Source organism: Balaenoptera physalus, assembly GCF_965194825.1.
Source record: "Balaenoptera physalus genome assembly, chromosome: X".
Classification (NCBI taxonomy): Eukaryota; Metazoa; Chordata; class Mammalia; order Artiodactyla; family Balaenopteridae; genus Balaenoptera; species Balaenoptera physalus.
This window is the reverse complement of record NC_138903.1, coordinates 132,709,543-132,732,952: the sequence shown is the minus strand read 5'-3', so window position 1 is coordinate 132,732,952 and position 23,410 is coordinate 132,709,543. Positions and strand designations below refer to the sequence as shown.

The following is a 23,410-nucleotide window of genomic DNA, read 5'->3' as shown; positions in this document are numbered from 1 at the left end:
AAATGTGCAGAAAATGTCAGGAAGAATCCTTTGGGGGGGATTAGGAGGGGCCTAGAGAGTGGCTAAAAGGGCCTCTATTTTATCCCTATTTGTTTAATATTTTGAAATGAGCTTATATCCATGTTTTGCTTGTGTAATTAAAATAAATTTAAAAGAATATAAAATACAGAATATTTATGCATTTTTAAATAATAATACAACACAGAATAATAATGTCATTCAGTGGGTCGGTGTACCAGCACAGCATTCACTGCACTGAGTAAAAGAACTTTAAGAATGGAATTTAGTACTCAGTTGTTTGATTCCATTTAGGTCATGAATGTTTTCAGAAAAAGTCCTATGGGGAATTCTCATTTTGTAAGATTTTCCAGAAGGAAAATCTCCAAAGCTGTATACAACTCTGTCTTTGATAAACCATCTCTGATCCTGAAATAATAAAGAATTGAAGGTATGAAGAAAAGAATCAAGTTTTAGAGAAAAACGAGGCTCTCAAAACAGTTTGGTCTCAACTAAACAAACTTCAAACCAGACTCTACAAAATGCTTAAATTGCTAAAAAATGTAAAGGAAATCTTGTCACAAGAACCGCTATAGATGCCGACAGTTCTCAGTGACTAAGGACAATGGGTTTTTGAGATTTGACCAAACTGTTAATCCTAGGTTCTGTTGACTTAAAAAATGCGCAACGTGAGAGTTGCGAGTTAAGTTTTATTTGGGGCAAAATGAGGGCTGCGGCCCAGGAGACAGCGTTTCAGATGGCTCTGAGAAACTGCTCCAAGGAGGCGAGGGGAGGAGCCAGGATATATAGGAGTTTTGCAACGAAGGGCAGGTAATTGGGAACATCAAAAAATTATTGTTAAATAAAGAAAACCAGATCTCTCAAGGTAAGGAATTTAGTGCTTTTCTTTGTCTGGGAAGATGCAAGAGTCTGGGCTCACTGAAATCATTCCTTTGATATGCACCTCAGCTCTCTGGGGCCAGTATCCTGTGTTTTCACATCCCGAGTTTCCTCAGGGCTCACCGGCTCACTTTGGAGGGCTGCAATCGTTGGTGACTGTGACATCCTTTGTTTCTTGATATGGCAGGAAATATTCCATTTATAACTATTCCATTTATCAGTACAAACTTCCTTGTGGAAAACATACTACTGAAACCTTTCTTCTCAAATCCTCGAAAAACATGAGGTCATGCTGAGGCAAGTGCACAGCACAAGGACCCAATGAACCAGTCACAGGCAACTGAGAGCATGGGTCCTGAAAGTGTGTAACAAAATTGTAATAACAGTTACATTTGGAGAAAATTTCAGAATTATGGAATCTCAGAAGTTCATTCTCTGATAGCGAGATTTGGGATTTGGCCTTGGCCATCTTCCGTGCCAGCTTGGTGCTGTGAGGCTTCTAGAGGTTCAGGGTCAGTAGTCCCCACCCCCAACAATTCAGCACCTCCCATTCAGCTTCCCAGGGTGCAGGCATCTCCTGGTCTGGGGGGTGGGGCTTCTGAGTCAAGGCTGAGGCTGCATCCATTCCCATCCTCCGGGCACATGCCACTCACCTGTCATCTCCAACCAGACTTTGAAGTGGCTGTCCTGGAACACACAGAGGCCTGGGTCGAAGTTGAGTGTGGCCAGGCTTCCTGCTGCCTGACGCACCTGGGGCTCTGGCACCCACCCCGGCTCCCCCGGGGCCCTCCTTCCCTTCCCGAGGGTTCTGGGCCGCACGTCGCCCCATCTCCCCGTCTGTAAAGGGAGCCATCGGGGCCCAGCTCCGGGGCGGGTGCGGGCGGAGGAGGCGCCCCGGGGGCGGGGAGTAGGGCGTCGCCCTGCCCCCCAGCTCCCCAGGCCCTGTCTGGCAGCCCCCGCCCGCCTCCTGCCCTGCCCCCACCTGGACGTGCCGCAGAATCCTCCCGGCGCACCAGTCCCCCAGCTCCGCGTAGCTGCCCGCCAGCTCCTCGTCGGCCTCCCCGAGCTGCTCCACCAGGCTGAGCAGCACCATGGGCACCGCCATGGACTCCGAGGCCGGGGCCCCGGGCAGGAAGGTCTTTGTGATGTAAAATCAACAGGACCTGAGGATGGAGGGAGGGTGATTCATTTGCTAATATTATGCGCGTGTGTTTGGCTCTGTAGTTTTGGGGTTTTTTAAAAATGTTTAACCCAAGTGTAACCGGTACCCACTAAACTGCACAAATCCTAGGAGCCCAGCTTTGTGAACTTAGGTCCCATTTGTGGTAACATTTTGGTTATGGGTCTGTCTTGCTCTAGTGCTCTGTCCCCGGGGGCAGGGGTTACGTCATTCTCTTTTGGACTTGGAAAACAGAAGGTCCTCAATAAATGCTTGTTGAATGAAGGTCAGAAAAGGGGTGAGGGGTGAGAGAGTACAAGGTTTTTTCTAAGCTGTCTTGCCTGAAAAAATTTGGGGGCCATATTTTTATTATATATTTTAAAATATTTTAATTAAAGCAGTAATATGTGCTCAGTGGGAAAAAGGTCAAGCAGTTCACCAAAGTGTAAGTCAAACTCATAAATGCATGAATCCAAGAGAAGCCCAAGTCCCCTCACCTCCATTAATGGTGGGCAGGGCAGCCTTGCCCACGTGTTTCTCTCTCCTTCTTTCTTCTTTCTCTCATCACCAGTGTGATAGTTTCAGTCCAGTCCTGCTGGACCACCTCAGACTCATATCAACGGTGCACTTCAATGTGAGGCTAGTGGCAGCCCAGCAGTCAGTCTTTTGAATGAAATGCATTTTAGCCCAGTGTTCCGACGAAGACCTGGGCCAGCGGGGCTGGCACCCAGCAGACGCTCAGCATCTCTTGGAGGAGCTGTTGAGGGTGGACCTCGATACAGCTCTGGAAGCTTCAGCCTAGTGGGCTAGGAGACTATTGGGACTATTCTGCATTTTAGCATAAGTATCCCCTTTCTACTTACATGCTGGCTATGGACTGCATGTCTGTGTCCCCCCCACCCCCACCCAACTCATACATTGAAATCCTAACCCTCAATGTGATGGGATTAATAGGTGAGGCCTTTAGAGGGCTTTTAGGTCATGAGGATGGAGCCCCATGAATGGAATTAGTGCCCTTATAAAAGAGACCGCAGAAAGCTCCCCCACCCTTTCCACCACAGGACACAGCTAAATGACAGCCATCTATGAATGAGGAAGCAGGTCCTCACTGGATACTAGCTCTGCCAGCACCATGATCTTGGACTTCTCATTCTCCAGAAGTGTGAGCAATAAATGTCTGTTGTTTAAAAGCTACCTAGTTTATGGTATTTTTGTTATAGCAGCCTGAATGGACTAAGACAATGCCAGTGGCCCCTCCCAGGTGGTTGGTGAGCTGGGCAGAAGTGGGCTGGGGCAGAGGGCCGTGGGTGGGAGCCTCCTTAGCAATGAGGGAGGCTCAGACACTGGCCCATAAGTTGGGGGTGGGGTCTGGGGACTGTGAACTCTCAGGTAAGCAAAAGACTTCTGGGGGCCCTCAGAGGAGGATGTGTTGAGAGAAGCTCCAGGGCTCCAGAAGGCAGGGGCACTAGAAGAGGGGCAGAAATGAACATTCTCCATCCGCCCCCTGCTGGAGGTCCACAAGGTCCCAAGAGAAAAGCCCCAGGCTGTCCCCCCTCCCCTGGGCCCATTACTAGCTATTCAAGTGGACCTGTGGCCTTGACTTTTACACAGGGAAGTTTGCCAGAACAGAGCTTGCACATGTTTTAAGGAAAAATCGGTGAAACTCTTAGTAGCAAGCACATCATGAAACCAGCATAGCAAATGAATGGTTCTTTCCAAACAACTGGCTTGCAAGCAGAGATGGCTGGGCTGCGGGTGGGGCAGGGTGGTATCACGCCACCTGCTTAGAAGCTGCATTTGGGTAGAAGAATAATTGACAGCGTGATGAGGATGGGACCATGGGGGAAAGATGACATAGGCCTTGCCTGGGCGCCTCCAGGGAGACTGGGTTTGTGGGTGAAGTCATGAGCCTTTCCAAAATGTGGCTTCCTCTTGTTGGAGCACATCATGGCCCAGAAGGGCCCAACCCAAGCACTTCCTGGAGCCCACTTTACACTTGGCCTTCCAGGATGGGGCAGCTGACTCCATGGCCGATCTCTGTTTGTTTGCATTTGGGAGGGTCAGGAAGCCAGCAGCCTGTCCTTGTCACCTGCCTTTTCTGAGGCTATGGACACTAGAGAGAAGGCCGGCCACTGGCCACTAAGAAGACTGACCTCCCCACTCCCACGCAGCCCAGAGAGGCTGGCCAATTCTCAAGTCCCAGAAGCCACTTCTGTCACCCCATTCCTGATTCCTAGGGGAGAAGCTCAGGGTCAAGCCGGTCTTCTGCTTCCACTTGGAATTCAGACCCAGGGGAGAGCCCCAGCTGGAGTGGAGGGAGGCAGCTGGCTGAATGACGGGCCCCTTCTGCCAAGGGACAGCTTAAACTTCCAGGAAAACCAGCCATCTCTCTCAGGGCACCTCCTTTCCCCTCTAGGCATCCAGAAGGCAGTTGCAGGGGCGGGGGCGGGCAAGACAGGGGCGGAACTCCAGAGCGTGGAGAAAAGAGGAAGGGAAGAACTGATAAACCAAGCTTTGACGAAATAAGTCATGGAAGACCAATGCCATTGAACATATATTTATTGAAATCTACTCGATGCAAGGCACTGTGCTAGATCTGGAAGGGGAATCAGACATGAAGGGTCACCCCTGTCTTCTAAGAGCTCACAATCTAATGGGTTGGGGAGGGTGGGGAGGGAGAAGCTCTAGTGCAAAGCTGATTGTAGTAAGTGCCATAAAACAGACAAGTTAAGGAGACTGGGGAGGAATGAGAAAATAGTGCCAACAACCAAAATACGAACTGGGGCAGGACATAGCTGTTCTCAGATCTGCAAGTAATGCTGAAGGCCATTTTTGTTTAAAGAGACCATTTCTACTTTTGAAAATAAACACCCAACTGATGCAATGAGAACTACACAACGTAAGTATACTAGTCATACAGAAGTTATCAATTCCCCAATCTGACGGATTTGCTACAAGTAGCGAGACACTTCCAAAATAAAGAACAGGGTGAGCGGTGACTTAAACTCATTTCCTGGGGCAAACATGGGGTCAGTACAGGAACAGTGCCCAGACAGAAAAGCACTGGTCAAACTCACTGAGACTAGGAGGCATAGATTTGCACCCACCCTAGCAAACAGAATACAGTACCACATTTAAAACAGGTGTTTACGACAGTCAGGTGGGCCTTGGGCCAGGAATGAGGGCCAGGTAGGACATGAGGAAAGCGAGCCGTGTGATTCTTCTCAGGAAGCAGCCAAATGGGACAATGCAATTGCTCCTGACAGACTGCAAAAAGCAGAGACCCACTCAAGCTGGCTTAGGTCAAGGGAGTCTATGGCAGGGACACAAGTGGACCAGAGAGGGCAGTTGCCAGAGATCCCAGAAGGTAAGCCAGTCAGGCCTCCCTTGCGTTGCTGGGGTTGAGGCTGCTCTGGGGGTGCCCAGCCGGAGCCCACAGATCTTCAAGCCGGTGCCACCCATGGGGGCAACTCCTGTAAATCCCAGGTGGCTCCCTCTTTCTTCCAGCACCAACTAGAAACTTCTCTCTCAGTTTCCTTGTTTGTACTTCACAGTTGGAGAACCCGAAAGGTCTGGTCCATGTCTCCAGCGCTGTGGACCGGTTGCCGCCCTTGAGTCAGGTGCTCAGTTCTGGTTGAATTAATGTGGCCTAGACGGGGTGGGGGCCACATGACGCACAATGGGGCTGGAGCCCCAGGCACGCGGAATGCAACCCCACGCGAGAGAGACACGCCCACCGTAACCGGGCGGGGCTCAGTCTGGAATGACACAACTAATGGGTATGACACAACTAATCCACACAGTTAATCTTATTAAGCAGCAAAAGTGGTGAACAGTTACTTTCTTTTGAAAATTTCTGCAAGTATTCAAAACTTTAATAAAAGCAATGGAGGGTTTCTTTCAGAATATAAGAAAAGGGCCTATTTCGAAGGAGAGCCAGCATTCTATATAACCCACCTGCTCTCCATTTGCCTTGCAAAAGGAATACGTGTGATTAGAAAGAAAAATGAAATGAGGTAGATACACAAATGCATAGACAAGCACACACGACAGCAAGTCTGATCACATTTTGCATCTGACGGAGCAGTAGACCTAGAGAGTCCAAGGAAATCCACCCCCCAGGGACCAGAGGCAAACACCTGAACTCGGTGCAACTACAGGACACACATTAAAGCCACAGAGAGAGCACGGACTTCACCTGCAAACAGAGTGACGGAAACGACGTGTTCACTCTGGCAGACGGTTTGTTCGAGAGAAAATCATAGAACCAAGAATGGAACAAAGGAAAGGAGGGCATGACGGGATGCCAAGATGCCGTGCCCTGGCTGGGGACAAGTGCAGCGGTGACGGCGACGCTAAGTTCTGAGTTAATACTGCATCTGGATCCTTCATAAAACACGGGCAAGACATGGCAAGGTACTTCCAGGTTAAGGTGCCAGACTTGCCCTGCCGTGGACGCCAACATTCCTTACCAAATAACAGTTGTAGCAAGTACGTCATAACAGCTTGAAAAGAGAAAACTCATGAGAGAAGGAAGTAGTGATTTCACACGCAGATTCACAACTACTGCAAGAACTGACGCCCCCAGAGCAGAAAGAATCACTATGCAACAAGTGCTGTCAGCTTCTCTCCAGCCCAGGGGTCAGGATGGAGACGTCCCAGAGAGCCACTGGCATGGCCTGGGGGCTATTCCAGAGTACCTTCTGGCTAAGGTCACAAGGGTCACTGTGGGACCCTGCTTCCCAGCCTCTACCCCAGGCACAGCTGCTGGGAAGTCACACTACAGCCCCTGCGAGGCCAGCTTCTACCTGTGGGCTCTGCAGGCCACTGGAGGAGCCAGGTTCCTGGCCAGCCCTTGCCGCTGAAAGTGACAGGCCAGCCCCAGGATGACCAACTTCTACTTTTATGCCACGTGGGCCGTCGTCAGAAGGGCATCGTTGCCCTCCAAACCCTTGTTTTACTGCCCCTCCTGGGCAAGGCTGTTACAAGTCACAGCCCAGGCCTGGTGTGGCCATCAGTGGGGCACGGTTCGTCTCCGAGCCTTTGCTCTGTCGCCCCTCTTAGGTGTGGCTGCAGGAGGTGACGTCAGAACACATGGGTGAATTTCCCCCTAGTTGCCAAAAGCAGAAGCCACCAAACCGACCTCTTTCTAGTTCCAGAATCACTCGCTAGGAGGATGTCATCCATGTGACAGTGTCAGTCGGGTAAGTTTTCTTGTGTTTTAGATGTCTCTTGGGTGGATCTGCTGCTCAGGCACTGAATCCACGCTGAGCATGGCCAAGGCTCCCAGGAGCTGGAAGGTTGGCCAGCTGCTGCCAAGACCAAGTTCGGACCACCCCATTGACCTAGGTGAGGCCCAGCCCTGCTGCTGAAGGTTAGGGCTATACTGAGGAACAGTCAGAGTGTTCTGGCCAATCCGAGATGGAAATTCCTCTCGAGTGCCTGAGTGGCCAGGTTGGATAGTCAAGTACCGCCCACAGACATGCAGAGTCTGCATCTTGGATGAGGAGTGAGCCTGTGTCTCTGGCCCATTTCCATCCAGCCTGCCCACCTGGAGCATCCACCTTCTGGTGGGGCAGGGTTTTCAACTTTTCGTTTGTAATTCAAATTCTAGAAGAAAATGTCATCATCTCTAACTATTGAAGCAATGGAAGTTAAGACTTAACTGACAACAATGAACGTTTGGATACGTAAAGATCAAAAGCTTGCACAACAAAAATGTAATAAAACTGCTACAAAGAGCAAAGCAATAAAACTGGAAAAGAGATCATCACAATCGATACAGAAAGAACTGCCGTATAAAGTCAATATATCCAAAGGTAACTTGGTAACTGGTCAAAGGAGATGAACGTACTCTGCATGCAAGAAAACGGAAACAGTATTTTAAGTCATCACGTGAGAGAAAGAAGATGAGACTAGGAGTCAGGAGGCCTGGGTCCATCCTCAGTTTGGGTACTAATGAGTCATAGAACAACAGCGATAACCATGGCGATGACGGCAGATGATGAGTGTGCACCTCCGTGCCAGGCGCGGCATCGCAGTCCCTGTGATAACCTTAGGAGGTAGTCCTGCGATCATTCTCATTTTACAGAGGTGGAAACGGAGGATCGGAGAAGTACCATCTAGGCCCCATATGAGAGGCTATCGTTCCCGAAAAGGAGGCGTCACCTTACACTTGAGTCCTTGCGACGTCCCTATTACGGGGATGCTCTCTCAACTACTTGATTTTGAACAAAACAGTGCTGCTTGAGGACAAGACCCGTTAGCCTGAAACAAACCCCAGTCGACGCTAGTTTTGGATATGCCTGGGAGTCACCAGATTGAATTGGTTTAAGAAAAAAGGACACAAAAGAAATTTAACTCAGATTTAGTACTTCTTCTTAAGAGTACGACCTCACAATGACAAGTCTTCGATGCTTTAAAAAAGCCTTTTAAAGGTCATTTAAAAAAAGGAAAACCTTAAGTGGTTGCATTGTACAGCTACAGAATAAATTAAAAAACGACAACAATCATTCTAATGTTACATGAACCTGTACTTATGGCTTGGGAGGCGGTTTCTAGTGAGAGCCTTGTGCAGGGATTGTCACAGTGCTATGTGGCACATAGCTCGGATGGATGGAAGTCATTGGATGTGTGCTTTGAAAATGATGACGCCAAAGGGCCTCTGAGGTTGGTGAAGATGGTGAGGTTAGAAATGCATATGAGGAATTAGGATAAAATGATCTCATGGAGTGGAGCTAGGGAAAAAAGGAATCTTTTCTAAATTAATATATTATTCTATATAATATGTGATTTACAATATGTATGTAGAACTAAATTAATAAATTAAATATTATAAGACATTTGATTATTCTATTTACAACCCTAAAAATTTATAAATTCAAGTAGGCCAAAAAAGTTTGGGGCTATCGATCTCCTGTTGGGGAAAGTCGGGATCACGTTCCATGGACACCATCGTTGAATAGCTCTGGGTCTCAGCTTCCTTGAAGGGGGAGCTTGCAGGAGAGGACCAAGCATCCTGAGCTCCACCCCCACGTCTGGGTTTCTCTTCTCTCGTTCTCCAATTCAAGGCCTGTGCATTTTAATACCTTGAAGGTACTCGATTCCAGTTGAACCAGCCAAAACTCAATCAAAATGGTAGAAGCTACTCTTGAGAGGCAAGATGGGAAACACAAACACTTATAAATTGCTGGTGGCAGTATAAATTGGTTTCAACCTTTCTGAAGAGAAAATATATAAGCGCTACAAAACTGTTCATCTCCTTTGACTCTGCCCTCCCCCTCTAGGGCCCCAGGCCCCGAGGGAATCGGCCGCCGGCCACGGGGCCGCGGGCCTTCCCTACTCGCGGTGGGTGGGTTGATGCTTCTGCAGCGCCGACCGCCTCTTGAACACGCGGCCACACTCGCTGCACTCGCAGCGTCTTGCTCCGCTGTGGGTCCTCCGATGGCGACTCAGGCCGGAGCTCCGGCGGAAGGCCTTCCCGCACTTGTCGCACTCGTAGGGTTTCAGTCCGCTGTGGATGCGCCGGTGTTTGATGAGGTCGGAGGGCCCCCGGAAGGCCTTGCCGCAGTCGCCACACGCGTAGGGCCGCTCCCCGGTGTGGATGCGCTGGTGCTCCAGGAGGCTGGAGCTCTGCCGGAAGGCCTTCCCGCACTGGCCGCACTCGTACGGCTTCTCGCCCGTGTGGATCCGCCGATGCTTGGTGAGCTCTGAGCTCCTGCGAAAGAGCTTGCCGCAGTGGGGGCAGCCATAGGGCTTGGCTCCGCTGTGGATGCGCTGGTGCTCGGCCAGGCCGTTGACCCCTCGGAAGGACTTGCCGCAGTCGTCGCAGTCGAAGGGCAGGTGGCCGGTGTGCATCCGCTGGTGCTTGAGAAATTCCTGGCGATCCAGGAAATCCCTGCTACACGTCTTGCAGGCAAAGGGCTTCTCCGAAGTGTGCAGCTTCTGATGGCGAAAGAGTAGGGTGTTGACTTTGAAGGAGCGCCCGCATTCCTCGCAGTCAAAGGGCTTCTCTCGGCTGTGGACGCGCAGGTGCTGACTGAGGCCCGCGCTCTTCTTGAACCTCTTCCCGCATTCTTCACACGCGAAGGGCTTCGCCTCCCTCTCCATTTGCTCTCTCTTCTCCATGGCCTCGTCAAGGGCCCGGCTGGGGCCCGGCCGGGGCTCTGCCGCCACATGGCTCTTCCGGTGCTCGTTGAACTCAGACACCCCCCGAAAGACCTGCCCGCAATCGCCGCACTCCCAGCCCTTTTCCTCACTGTGAATTCGCTGGTGCTGCACGAGGAGGACCTTAAGCCGAAAGGCATCCCCACACTCTTTACATGCAAAATGATGTTCTACAGGTAGATTCCGGGGGCTCCCTCCCCTCCCCTCAGAGTCCCCGTTCTGTTTGACCTCAGGGCTGTGCTCACTGGCCGTCGGGGAGCTCGTGGGCGCCATCTCCTGTGACTGGGCGTCTTCGCCCATCCTCGGCGGTTGGGCCACCCAGATGCTTTCTAAAATGGAAACCACAAGACACTGCACTCTGCCGAGGAGGAAGGAAGGAGGTTACTCTCCTTTGTCAACAATCACTTTCCTCCTGAGACAGCTGCCGAGCATCGGGCCTGGAGGCCACCGGGGCAGGATGGCGGCTCCCCACCCAGCTGGAAACAAGCGCGGTAGATGGAAGGGGCACAAGGGCCTGATTGCTGGATGCTCCCTGTCAAGGTGACTGAGGAGCAGCACACCACTCCCACCCCAAAGGCTCACCTGGGCCTCCCCAATGACGCCCTGACATTTCTTCAGGTTTTACTCACCTGAATGCTCAGCTCGTTCCACGTGAAGGGATGGGTCAGACTTGCACCAGGTGAGAGACCAAGTCAGGATTCAAAACAGGAACTCCTGCTTGCGGAAAAGGAAACAGGCTATGGCAGCATCCGGAGATGACATCAGGATGGGGTAGGAATGGTTCAGGGCCTTTGAAGGGGAAAGCCTTTCAATCCTCAAAGGCTGGGCTGGCTGTTCCCTTAGGCAAGTCATTCATCCATTTAAAATGCCTTTCCCAACAGTCGGCTCCTTCCAGGGGCTGGATGAAGCAAGCTCTGGGCCCATGTGGGTGGAGAACCAGCTTGTCTTCCTGAGGAGCTGATCCTCCCTTTCCCCATCCACCCTCCTCAAGGTCTGCACATTGAACTTGGGGTTCTCCCAGAACTGTCAAAGCTGACCCCTGGCAGTCTCTCCTCCGAAGAAGCCTCCCCACCTCACCACGTGCAGCCCCTGATGGTGCAAAGGAGCTTGCTACGTCAACCTCTCTCAACAGTAAACTACAGTAAAGTTGTCATGAAATTTATATAATTTGTGGGTTAAAAAAGTATTTAATTAGGTGGCATAGGAAGGGTGGGAGGGAGGGAGACGCAAGAGGGAAGAGATATGGGGATGTATGTATATGTATAACTGATTCACTTTGTTATAAAGCAGAAACTAACACACCATTGTAAAGCAATTATATTCCAATAACGATGTTAAAAAAAAGTATTTAATTATAGTGGCTAGTTTGTTCTAATTTCTTTCCCAATGAAAGACTGAGGGCGCTTCTTTCCATGCCATTAGGAGTTGGGAGGGACACCTGTTACTTTGAGATATCGGGTGTAGCAGACCCTCTGTATTTCCTCACAGCCCATTCCCAGGGAGCATAAGCCCCTGGAAGGTGAGCTTGTGTGACGCTATGCCAGGTGCCCCTTATCCTACTCCCAGCAGCGTAGGACCATGAAGCTGGTGGCAAAGCTTGTGGAAGGGCTGGGGGCATCCTTACCCACAGAGGTCACATTCCTTCAATATGCCGGTGTCCTCTGCTCAGGATCCAGCCTCAGCCACTCCCTTTGATGAGGTACTGTGCCACGTCACCAAATGTCACCGGATCCTGAAAGAATTCCCAGGGATAATCTGTCCTTCCATCCACTCTAGAATGAGGCAAGGGCAGTGCCACTAACCCCAGGGATGAGAGGTGAGAGTCTGAAGTGAGCATGCATTGCTAACATGGAAATATAACTACAAGCCTCAAGAAGTGCTAGAAAGAGAACCTGACCACGTGCCAAGAGACCTGGGCCGTGGCCCTGGCTCCCACTGTCCTCCCAAGGGACTTCGGTTCAATCACTTTCCTGGATTGAAACGCAGCTCCCCCATCAGTACGATGGGAATTACAAGCCCAGCAGGCAACCATTCCTTGGCAGACTCCGGGGAGAGAAGCAGAGAGAGGGAGGGAAGGCAGCAGCTGGGGTTCAGGTCCTGTTGTGTGTCATGCTGGGGCAAGAGGCAGAGTCCAAGGCCAGAATCAGGGAGCAGTGACAGATTCCCAAGCCAGACTGAGGGAAGCACAGCTCACCTGGGCCTCCAGCACCCCAAGGGGGCCTGCCAGGACTTGGTTTCCCAGGAATCCATCTTGGGGAAGAGCAAGACCCTGTGGGGCAGGCAGAGCTAAGGAAAGTGAAAGGTGCCGTGAGTGACAGCAGCCCTGCCTCTGGGTCCTGTGGGATGAGACTGGTGACTTCCTTTTCCCCTGTTTTAAATTTTCTTGAGTCTTCTCTTGCACAGAGGCTGAATGACAAGCCAGAGGACGGATACACCTAACAAAATGTATCCCAAACAGTGGGGAAAGTGGGCTGGCAGAGAATTGATACAGGCAGGCCAGAGAGAACCCAGACAAGACAAATGAATGTTCGCCCAGGCACAGGCAGGAGAAGACAAACTCAGACCAAGAGCCAGTGGCAGGGAGACTGGCTCTCAGAGACAGGTCGGCCACAGGCCTCCTAGCAGTAGGCCTTGTAGAGTTCAATGCTCACACTGCACAGGAAGGAAGTATCCCCAAAAGAACATCAGAAGAAATAACTAGGAAGTGAGAGGTCCTTCTCAACTTTGTAGGGGCAACAAAAAACCAGACTGGGCTACTGGAGGGAAGAGACATAACAGGGCAGGAGCCAGGGCCTCCTGACTAGCAGCAAGGCCCTCTAAAGGCCACACTCCACCCCACCGAAACAACTCACCAGGTGACAGCTTGCAGACAAGAATGTTTCTGTGATATATTTGACAAAATGAAAAGTTGAACAAAATACCTGGAAAAAGACACCTCCAAAAAAAAAAAAAAAAGATCTTCAAAGACTGTTGCTAAATAAAGGATTTGAACCACATGTGTAAGTTGCCTTTGTCGTTCGGATCCCACCACAGGTGTGCATGCATCGCAGGCCTCCCACTTCAGTGAGTTCACAGAAACAGGAACACAGTTTCTGTTCTGATGTCAGGTCAATTCGGTTCACAGTTATATGAAAAGGAAGCATTTTTACACTAGCTCAAGAAGTACAGAACCCAGATACTCCAGAAATACTTTTACGTAAAATTAGATGTTATATTAAAAGGGTTAGACAGAGACTTCCACTTCTGGCCATGAGGGAGTAACAAGGAACAGATTTAATGTCGTGCCATAAATAAGTAGAAAACTGGATAAAATAGATGTGAAACAACAGTGTTTAGATATTGGACAGCAGGCAGCACAGGATCATGATCCTTGTGAGATGAGAAACAAATGAGGTAAGCTTTATCAGTGTCCCAGATCTCTTCCTGGAGGCAATTTCCAGATTGAGAGTATAGGGAAGGGGGACCCAAACAGAGCTTGGTGGCTTTATTATCAACACAGACCAGCGTTCAGGGAAGCTGAGGCAGAGCAGAGTTCCAGAAAGTAGGGAGCTATGCAGAAAAAAAGAGCTCCAAAAAATCTGTACAAGGCTCCCCTTTAGTCTTTCTTAACTACTAAGCCATGCATGCATAGAGTGAAACTCCCAAAGACTAGGAAAAGAATGACCAGGAAGCTGTAAGTTGAACAATTCCTACGACACACAAAGGTAGGAAGATGTTCAGGGTCTAACCAACCAGAGTAGGGAGTCCTCAGTGATCACATGGGGTATTCACTAGAGAATCAGAGGGGCCATACCTTAGTAGTAGGACTGATCTATCCCTGGAGCCACAGCTACCCTGGATCTGCTCTAGAAAAACTTGAAATCAGGCCTTGAAGGGATGAAACTATTCCACAAATAACTACCTCCCAAAACAAAGTCCAACAATTTTCACAGTGAAACAACAAAATCCAGACAATCAACAACATAATCTCTACAATGTTCAACATCCAATAAAAAATTAAGTAAATTCCATATATATGTGTTAGCATACGGTATTTGTTTTTCTCTTTCTGACGTACTTCACTCTGTATGACAGACTCTAGGTCGATCCACCTCACTACAAATAACTCAATTTCGTTTCTTTTTATGGCTGAGTAATATTCCATTGTATATATGTGCCACATCTTCTTTCTCCATTCATCTGTTGATGGACACTTAGGTTGCTTCCATGTCCTGGCTACTGTAAATAGAGTTGCAATGAACATTGTGGTACATGACTCTTTTTGAATTATGGTTTTCTCAGGGTATATGCCCAGTAGTGGGATTGCTGGGTCGTATGGTAGTTCTATTTTTAGTTTTTTAAGGAACCTCCATACTGTTCTCCATAGTGGCTGTATCAATTTACATTCCCACCAACAGTGCAAGAGTGTTCCCTTTTCTCCACACCCTCTCCAGCATTTATTGTTTCTAGATTTTTTGATGATGGCCATTCTGACCGGTGTGAGATGATATCTCATTGTAGTTTTGATTTGCATTTCTGAAGAACCTAGGGGCAAGACGGGAATAAAGACACAGACCTACTAGAGAATGGACCTGAGGATATGGGGAGGGGGAAGGGTAAGCTGTGACAAAATGAGAGAGTGGCATGGACATATATACACTACCAAATGTAAAACAGATAGCTAGTGGGAAGCAGCCGCATAGCACAGGGAGATCAGCTCGGTGCTTTGTGACCACCTAGAGGGGTGGGATAGGGAGGGTGGGAGGGAGGGAGACGCAAGAGGGAAGAGATATGGGAACATATGTATATGTATAACTGATTCACTTTGTTATAAAGCAGAAACTAACACACCATTGTAAAGCAATTATACTCCAATAAAGATGTTAAAAAAAATTAAATGCCAAGAAGCAGGAAAATGTGACTCATGGAAAGGAAAATAATGTCAATAGAAACACTCAGAAGTGATCACTGACAGAACTTACAGACAAGGATAACAGCTAGTTTAACAATGTATAACTATTTAAAGAAAAACAGGAACATAATGAAAGAAATGGATGATATAAACAAGAACCAGATGGGACTTATTGAGGTGAAAACTGTAATATTTAAAATGAAAATTTCATTGGATGTGATTAACAGCAGATTAGACACAGCCCTCTCCCCCGAAAAAGATTAGAAAATTTGAAGACATAGCAATAGAAATTATCCCAAATTTAGATCAGAAAGAAAAACATATTTAAAAAACAGAGTCTCAGTGACTTGAGGATAACAGAAAGTGGTCTAACACATATGCAACTGGAATCTGAGAAGATGAGGAAAAGGAGGAGGGGGATAAAAGTATAATTGAAGAAATAATGGTTAAAATGTATTGTTTTCTAAATTTGATGAAACCTAGATCCAAGAAGCCCAATTACCCCCTAGCAAGACTAAACAAACAAACAAAAAACAAAACCAAAAAAAACCCCAACCCCACACATGTACACTAAGACACATCATAATCATATTGCTGAAAACTAGTGATAAAGGGAAAATCTTAAAGCAGCCAGAGGAAGAAAAGATGTTGTATACAGAGGAGCAAAGATAAGAATAGCTGCTAACTTCTTATCAGAAAATGTGCAAGCCAGAAAACAAATGAATGACATTTTTAAAGTGCTAAAGGAAAAAAAAAAACTTGTCAACCGAGACTTCTATATTCAGGGAAAGTATCCTTCAAAAGTAAAGGCAAAATAAAAACTTTTTTAGACAAAGAAAAGCTGAAAGGATCTGTCACCAGCAGACCTGTACTACAAGACATATTAAAGAAAGTTTTTCCAGTGAAGGGAAATGATACCAGATGGAAACTTGGATCACAAAGGAATGAAGAACATCAGGAATGTAAATAAGTGCAGAAATATAAACACTTTTACCTCTCTCATTTTTAAATCTTTAAGAGATAACTGAACATTTAAAGCAAAAATAATAAGGTAGTGCAGGGTTTATAACATACGTAGAAATAAAATGTATGACTGTGTGCTTTACAAAGCCCTCCAAGACTCTGATGCATGCCAGTAGTGGAGATAAAATACAGTTCTAAAAAATAATCCAAAAGAAGAAAGGTAAAAAAAAAACAAAGGAAAAAGAACAGATGGGGCAAATGGAAATAAATACCAAGAGGCAAATTTAAACACAACCATATGGATAGTTAAATTAAATATAAATGAACTAAACACACCAGTTAATAGGCAGAGATCATCAGATTGTATTTTTTTTTTTTTTAAAATGAGACTCAACTATATGCTGTCAACAAGAAACTTTAAATATAAAGAGTTTAAATGTAAAGACAGAGATAGGTTAAAAGTAAAAGGATGGAAAACAATATACTATAACCAACAGGAAGAGTCTCAATAATCCCAATGTCATAGAAACATGAGGGAGACCTTTCTGAAGAATCCTAGAACTCAGAGCAGGAAGAAAACTGGAGAGCTTAAGTATAAAATCAATAGGTGGTAAGAGACAAGAAAAAAACAGAAAAAATTTTAAAAAGTAAATGAAAATAAAAAAAAAATCAACAGGTGGCCAATGCAGAATGACACACAGCAGATTACAAAAATTTGAATCCTCCTTCAAAGAAGATTATAGACAGACAGTAACTGTTTATTAAAAAATCCAAAGAGTGTAGGGGAAGGGGAGAGAATGGTATATATTTGTGTTTTAGGAGAAAAAAGGAATAAACTGAGAGTGACTCACAGTGAATGAGCACATCGAGACTGCAATGTGCACCACCCTGGGGTAGAGTCCAGGTCTAGAAAGGTCTTCTGCTTTCTGTTTCTGTAATGAATTTTTAGTAACCAAGCTGCATTTCTTTGGTAATCAGAAAGGAACAACAATTTTAAAAGATTTCAGTTGACTTTGGATAAGAAAGATGCTCAGCATGCGCGAGGACAGGGCTGAGGCCAAGGAGACAACAGGGAACTGCCCCTGAAGCTGGGCAACATCCCGAGGTGCCCACACAGGCAAGGCAGGCACAGTGGAGCAGTGCTGGCAGGAATGTGTGGGCAGTCCCAGAAAGCTTAGAGGCAGGTCCATGGGGTTGTCACTTCCTGGGATCATCCCCCCAAGCTATCAGAACCATGACAGATGTGAGCAGAAGGCCTCCTTTGGCCCCCGTGTCCACGGAAACTCTATTTCCATCTTTAAGCAGCTGCCAGCACAGGTGCTCCCCAGTGTGTGAGGGAAGCCCCAGGTGCCCAGCAGCCAGGCCCTCTGTATCCCACTGTCACCTGGGCAGGGCACCCTCGGAGCAGTTGGATTCTTCCTGGTATACATTTGATGTCTGGTTTGACTTTGGCTTCCAATACAAAATGAACTGGTCATAGATTACTTATACAATTCATTCTAAAAAATTCACTTCCAATTGACATTGAGGTTTTGTTGCCAAGTGGAATGGAGAGGAGAACATCTCACCTTCACCTCCTGAGGAAGACGGTCTGTTACAAGCCTCATCTCACCACCCTCAGGCCAGAGACCTAAGGCCTTAACCCCTTCCAAGGCCCTGGCTGAGCCCACCAGACCCATATCCTGCACCCCATGTCTCAGTCATTCCTTCCAGACCCTCGGCCTTCATCCTGTCATAAACACGCCAAGGCAATACCCCTGAGGGCCTCTGAACCTGCCTCAGGTGGCTCCTTCGAAGAATTCGGGCCTCACTTAAGTGTCACCTCCTCCAAATGTCTTCACTCTCCAGCCCCATCACGGTTTACTTATAACACTTTTCACTACCTAAAACATATCCTCCAAAATTGCTTGTTTTTACCTGATTCTCCCTGGGGGAAATGTCACCTCTGACAGGACAGGGCCCTTCTCTTTCTTGGTCACCCCTGAATCCCCAGCATCTGCAGCAGCTCCTAACACTCAGTGGGCATGTGAGAAACTGTGGTGGGAGGGGTGTGTTAAATTCATCTAACTTCCATTAACAGAGCACCTACTATGCGTTTGGCACTGTGCTTCTCCCTTCCCATAACGTAACTATCGCCACCTATAGTCATTCCCGCCTCCATTTTACAGAGAAGGAAGACACGGATCTGAGAGGTGAACTAACTTGCCTAAGGTCTAGCTCCCAAGATTTGAGACATTTCAAACCACACCAGAAAAGAGAGAAATAATATGCCACCAGGTAATATCTAACACCAGGCTTTATCCAAAGGCCAGGCAGCCATTGAGTGTCCTTGAAGCCTAATGGTGCGTATGGGTTTAGGGGACTGGCTTTAAATCCTCCCATGAACATGCCATCACAGACCCTCCCTGCGCAATAGATACACACGTCATTCTCTCTCTCACTCACAGTTTTTCCAAGCCACCCATGTTTAATTGAGCAGGTCCTCCTGAAGTGTTCCCATTTAATTGAGCGGATCCCACCAAAGTGTTTTCACTTAATTGGCATGATTAATCGTTGAAGTCCTGGAGCCACAACCCCCAAGTGAATTGTTAATTATCCTTTAATTCCTGTGTAGCAACAGGACTGGCCCTTCCTGTACCAGGCTTGCCCAAGGGACTTAACCCAAGTGCACTTCAGATCACTACCCACAGTGACAGAACCCATGGACACACAGAGACCATTTTGAAGGTGCTCATAAAAATGGGAGGGAAAAAGTGAGCCCTGCTTTCACAAAAGGAAGCTAAACTCTGCACAATGAACAAGGTATATCGGGTAAAAGCTTTATGAGACGCAAAGGAAGATCATTAACAAAGATAATACACATTAATCCCACTGCAGTTAAAAATAAAATCATCATCAATCCTGAAAACAATCTGATAATTCAGAAGCCGGATTGCCCAACAGCTCCACTTTAAAATGGTGGAACTAATCTGGAAAAGAAACTGCACTCTGTGACAAAAGTGACACATACAGGTGTCTGCTGCCTTCCAAAAGTGGACCTTGGGAGATCAAGGTCAAAGCAATTCCAGGCACAATATGAAAACCATTGTAGTGCACCCGATGGATACAGGGGGCGATCCTGATCTTGAATGCGAGGCACTTTCACTCACCATGGAAAAGCCCCAAATCTCGGAAGTGCACTTCTTCACCCAACCGGGAAAAGGAAGTTGGTAGACAGACTATGGGAAAACAAACCTCTGCCTCTTAATGTAAATATTATCTTCCTTCTTTAAGTGGGATCTGAAGTATAGTCTAACGACTATATGCTCCCAGAGAGTGAAGGCCCTATCAAGGTTGACTGCGGATTCCACTCTGGACCTAGCCAAGTGCCACAGACACCGCAGCTGCTTCACAGACACACTTCTGAAAAATCATGCTTCCTAAAGCATGAGAGTTCACGTGAGTGAACAAATGTTCCTGAAATGTGCTTTAGATGGCAATGTAAATTTTAACCAACTTATTTAAATTCAATTTTCCGTATTGCATCAGAAACATTGAGAACCAAAACAACCATTTCACTCTGATTTGAAAGAACAGAAGTTAACAGCTGAACCCAATGGAGACAAAAGCCAACATGTGTCACAAAAAATAGTGAATAATTAGGTGTATTCTGGTCACCTTTGAGCTCGGGACCCCTCCTTAGGATGTCTGGCTACTAGGAAAGTTCACTTCTGAGCCTAAAAGATCAGTGTTAGACTAATTCCATGGCACAAGTAGCCAAGCAACCTCCTCAGCAGGTGCCATCCTTCCCTGGGCAGTGGGGGCAGGGGACAGGGAGCAAGGCCACCCAAACTAGATCAATCTGGCAGCTTCCAGAAACTTCAAAGGGGTGCCAGAAACACCTGGACTCCCTGGAGCATCTAGATAAGGACCTGAAACAGAATGTCCTCAGGCCCCCAGAAGACAACAGGTGGCTCATGGTGTTCATTTCAGTTCTGGGCCAGAGCAAAAATGCCCTGGAGGGAATCTTTATAGGTCACACGAGAGACTGCACTCGCGACCATCTAATTCAGATGGGTGCCTTCAGCTCCCTCTCCCACCCTTAACCCTAACCCTAAATCATCCTATTAATTACCTAGATTCCCAATTCTCCTTACTGGATATCTGTTCTCCCTTGAGTTGTGTTGTTTAGATCGAGAGAACTATCTCTGGGCAAAGATGGTTCAACGGCACTGGCATATATAAAAATATAAGTGCTTCCAGAATCAAAAACAATACTTCTCACCATCTTGCATCCCCATGGGGTCTTCTAGCAGCATGGCCAGCTTTAAGGCCAGCAGACATGGTCTATAAGCATCCAGACTTGCCCCAAAGAGAGATGCAGGGATGGCATCGTGTCTCAGAAAAATTCTGAGCGATTAGTCAGGCAGGTAAGATCCCACCTGTTGGACTGAAATAATTTGGGGGGGACAGAAGCAGACTTGGGTACTCCTTCCGGGAACACGTCTTTTTGGGTCATGAGTGCTCAACCAAAGGACAGGCTGTGAGACTGAACACACTGCTGAGACCCCAATCCACCTGAGTCAGGCAAGGCTGGGATCCTGAGCCGAGCCCCTGGGCTGGAGCTGGGCTTAGCCTTCACCAGCTCTCAACCCGTCCCGCCAGGATGTGGCCGCAAAGGCCCCATTTGGGCCCACCCTGTACTGTGCAAATGCACTGCTACTAGAAGTGAATCCTAAAGGGCCAGAAGAGAGGGTGTTTCACCAGGAAAGTCTGTTTCTCTTGGGATGTTTGTGTCTGTGTGTGCCTTTTTCTGTGTGCGTGGGTGGCAGGCATCTGTCTCCGTCTTCCCCGTTTTCCTCTGTCACTCTGCCTGGGCACCTGTCTCTCTCTGTTTAGGTTTCCATTTTCTTTGCCTTCTATAAAAAGCCAGAAGGTAGACCAGAAGGGGATTTTGTAGTGTTTGTTGTACTTAATTGAGGGAAGGTTTATGTTCCCATTTCCCCAAGAAGACGCACGCTATCTTACTGAAAATCAAAATAAATTTTAAGTATAGCTTCGTTTAAGTCACACTGCCCAGGATATGAACGATTCTAAATGGGGATGGGGGAATGCTGTGCAAATCCCAAGGGGCCCTGGGCAGTTGGGGAGCCCAGGCAGGTTAGGGCCAGGGTTGGACGGGTGGGTTAGAACCCTGGCCTGGGGTTTGCTAAGAACTCAAGGGACAGAGTAGCTGGTGTAGGTGGGGATGAGAAATCTGCATTTTCAACCAGCACTCAGGAAACTGGGATGCTGATCTGTGCCTGGTTAGCACTGGGCCCATCTAGAATCCGGAGGCTTCCTCACCTCCAGGGCTCATCAGACAGGATTCTGGCCCATGAGCCTCCTGAATGGGATCCCACTCTCTGTGCTGACTGTCAGATTTCTGGGAAGAGAATTCACACTTTCTAGTGATTTTCTAAGGGGTCTCCTCACCCAAAGAAGGCTGAAAATCACTGTTCGATAGGATTCTAAATGTAGATCCTAAGACATTTGGGGGGAATGGATTGGACTGTGTCAGGCACAGGGCAGGAGGGAGCATGAGGGATGGGGTGAGGCAGCATTAGTACCCAGAGGGGGTGCTGTTCTAGCGATCCCATCTGAAATCCTTTGGTAAAAGAAAAATGTCGGGTCTGAGGTTGAAGAGGAAATATTTCACTGACCAAGGAGACTGGAGGGGGCTGGTGGCCCCCAGCTGCGCCAACGTTGGCTGGAGGGTGTCAGTTGGAACAGGATGGGACCTCCGGGAAAAGGGCCAGGATTCTGGGGGGGGGGTTGGTGTTTGAAAGGGACCATGGGCTTCGGGCAGCAGGCGACTGTGTGGGGGGGAGGATGGAAAAAGACATGTAATTAATCACCCAAATATAGACTAGAGAAGGCAGCAAAGGAGTTTAAGGGGGGGGCACTGGAGCGGGTGATGGTGGCCCCAGAAGGGCGACAGAAAAAGCACTGTTCAGATCCAGGGCCTTGAGCTTGTTTTCACCCAGCAAGGGCTGCCCCTCCCCCTCCCTCACAGCATTTGGGCTCTAGGCTGCCCCCCCCATCCTCCCCGACAAGCTGACGCTCGACCCCCACCCAAAAGGAAAGGAGAGACTCCGCCAGCAGGAAGTCCCCAGTACCTTCCCCAGTACACCTACCCGCGTCTCTGACTGCTGTTCAGCCCCTCCCCCAGACTAGGGAAAAGCCCTTTTAACACCCCCCCAACGCCCCCTCCCACTTGGCCTCCTCTGCACTTGGGGTGGGGGGGTCCCCTCTTCCCATAGCGACCGGTTCCCATCCCCTAGCGTCACCCCAAAAGCAGCGTAGGCCTCAGCACGTCCAGCGATTCCCGCCCCTAACCGTCGCCCCCTGGCCGCCGCGGGAAGGCCTTCGGCCTCTTCGCACCCGCCATCCCGGACCCGCCTCCCGCTCCACCTGGCCCCAGGGCCGAGCAGCTTCCCGCGGGAACAGAGACGTCCCCCAACAAGCTTGGCCGCCCCCTGCCCCCCCACCGCACACCTTCTGGAACACTCACCCCAGTCCTGCACACTCTCCTGGGCCGTCCCCTGCACATCCTCCCGAGGCCCAAACGATCACCCGGGACCCGCACATTCATCCGCGACTCCCAGCACATCCTCTGGCGGCCCGCGCGCTCATCGCGGCCCCGCACACCCTCCCGGGCTCCGCGCACATCCTCTTGTGGCCCGGACGCTCACCTCGGCCCGGCGGCGGCCAACGCGCGGTCCTCGGCGGAGCGGCGCTGGCGCGGCCCAGGCCCGGCGTGGCAGGAAGCGCCACGGAGCCGCCAGCAACCGGCTGAGCCCAGCAGCCCCACGGCGCGTTTCCGGAGCCGCGGGCGCCGCCGTGGGTAGTGGGAGAGCGAGGCCCCGCCCCGGCTCCGGCCCCGCCCGGCCCGCCGGTCTCGATTGGCCCGGAGAGTGGGGGGGCTGGAAGGGGGCGTGGCCTAGCCCGGGGTGGGTGGGTCAGGCCAGACCCCAGGGGAGCTGCGCGGTGGGGCCAGGTGAATGTACTAATGAATGAATGAATGAACTAGCGAATGAACCAACAAGACCACGAAGGAGGGAACGAAGGAATGAAGAGGACCCCTCCCCCTTGGGCGCCTTTAGGACGGGAATATGGGTGGGGGGATGAGAACGGAGGGCGACGGAGAGCAAAGCCAGCCCCCACTGGAGGGGTCAAAGCGCCTCGCTCAGTCACGGAAGGTGTGAGCTCTCGCCGTGCCAGGCACTGAGAATACAGCTGTGAGCAAAACCAGGCTGCAATCCCTGCCCTCAGGGGGCGCGCATTTGGCGCCCAAGAGCTCCTGTGAGTATGTT

General features: G+C 49.1%; 1 protein-coding gene across 8 annotated transcripts; it reads right to left on the bottom strand.

Moving 5' to 3' along the window:
* Positions 1-2,138: 2,138 nt before the first annotated feature.
* Positions 2,139-22,927, bottom strand: ZNF275 (zinc finger protein 275). 8 transcript variants are annotated; one of them, XM_082446717.1, is made up of 5 exons: positions 22,790-22,919; positions 12,417-14,746; positions 11,847-11,954; positions 10,852-10,936; positions 2,139-10,551 (listed from the first exon to the last, which is right to left on the bottom strand). In XM_082446717.1, exon 5 carries the CDS (start codon positions 10,520-10,522, stop codon positions 9,395-9,397), a length of 1,128 nt encoding a protein of 375 aa, XP_082302843.1. In that variant the 5' UTR covers positions 10,523-10,551; positions 10,852-10,936; positions 11,847-11,954; positions 12,417-14,746; positions 22,790-22,919; the 3' UTR covers positions 2,139-9,394. The 8 variants fall into 8 exon arrangements, with proteins under 8 accessions (XP_082302843.1, XP_082302844.1, XP_082302846.1 ...); XM_082446718.1 differs by having other exon boundaries at positions 12,417-12,508; XM_082446720.1 differs by having other exon boundaries at positions 12,417-12,491.
* Positions 22,928-23,410: the final 483 nt, after the last annotated feature.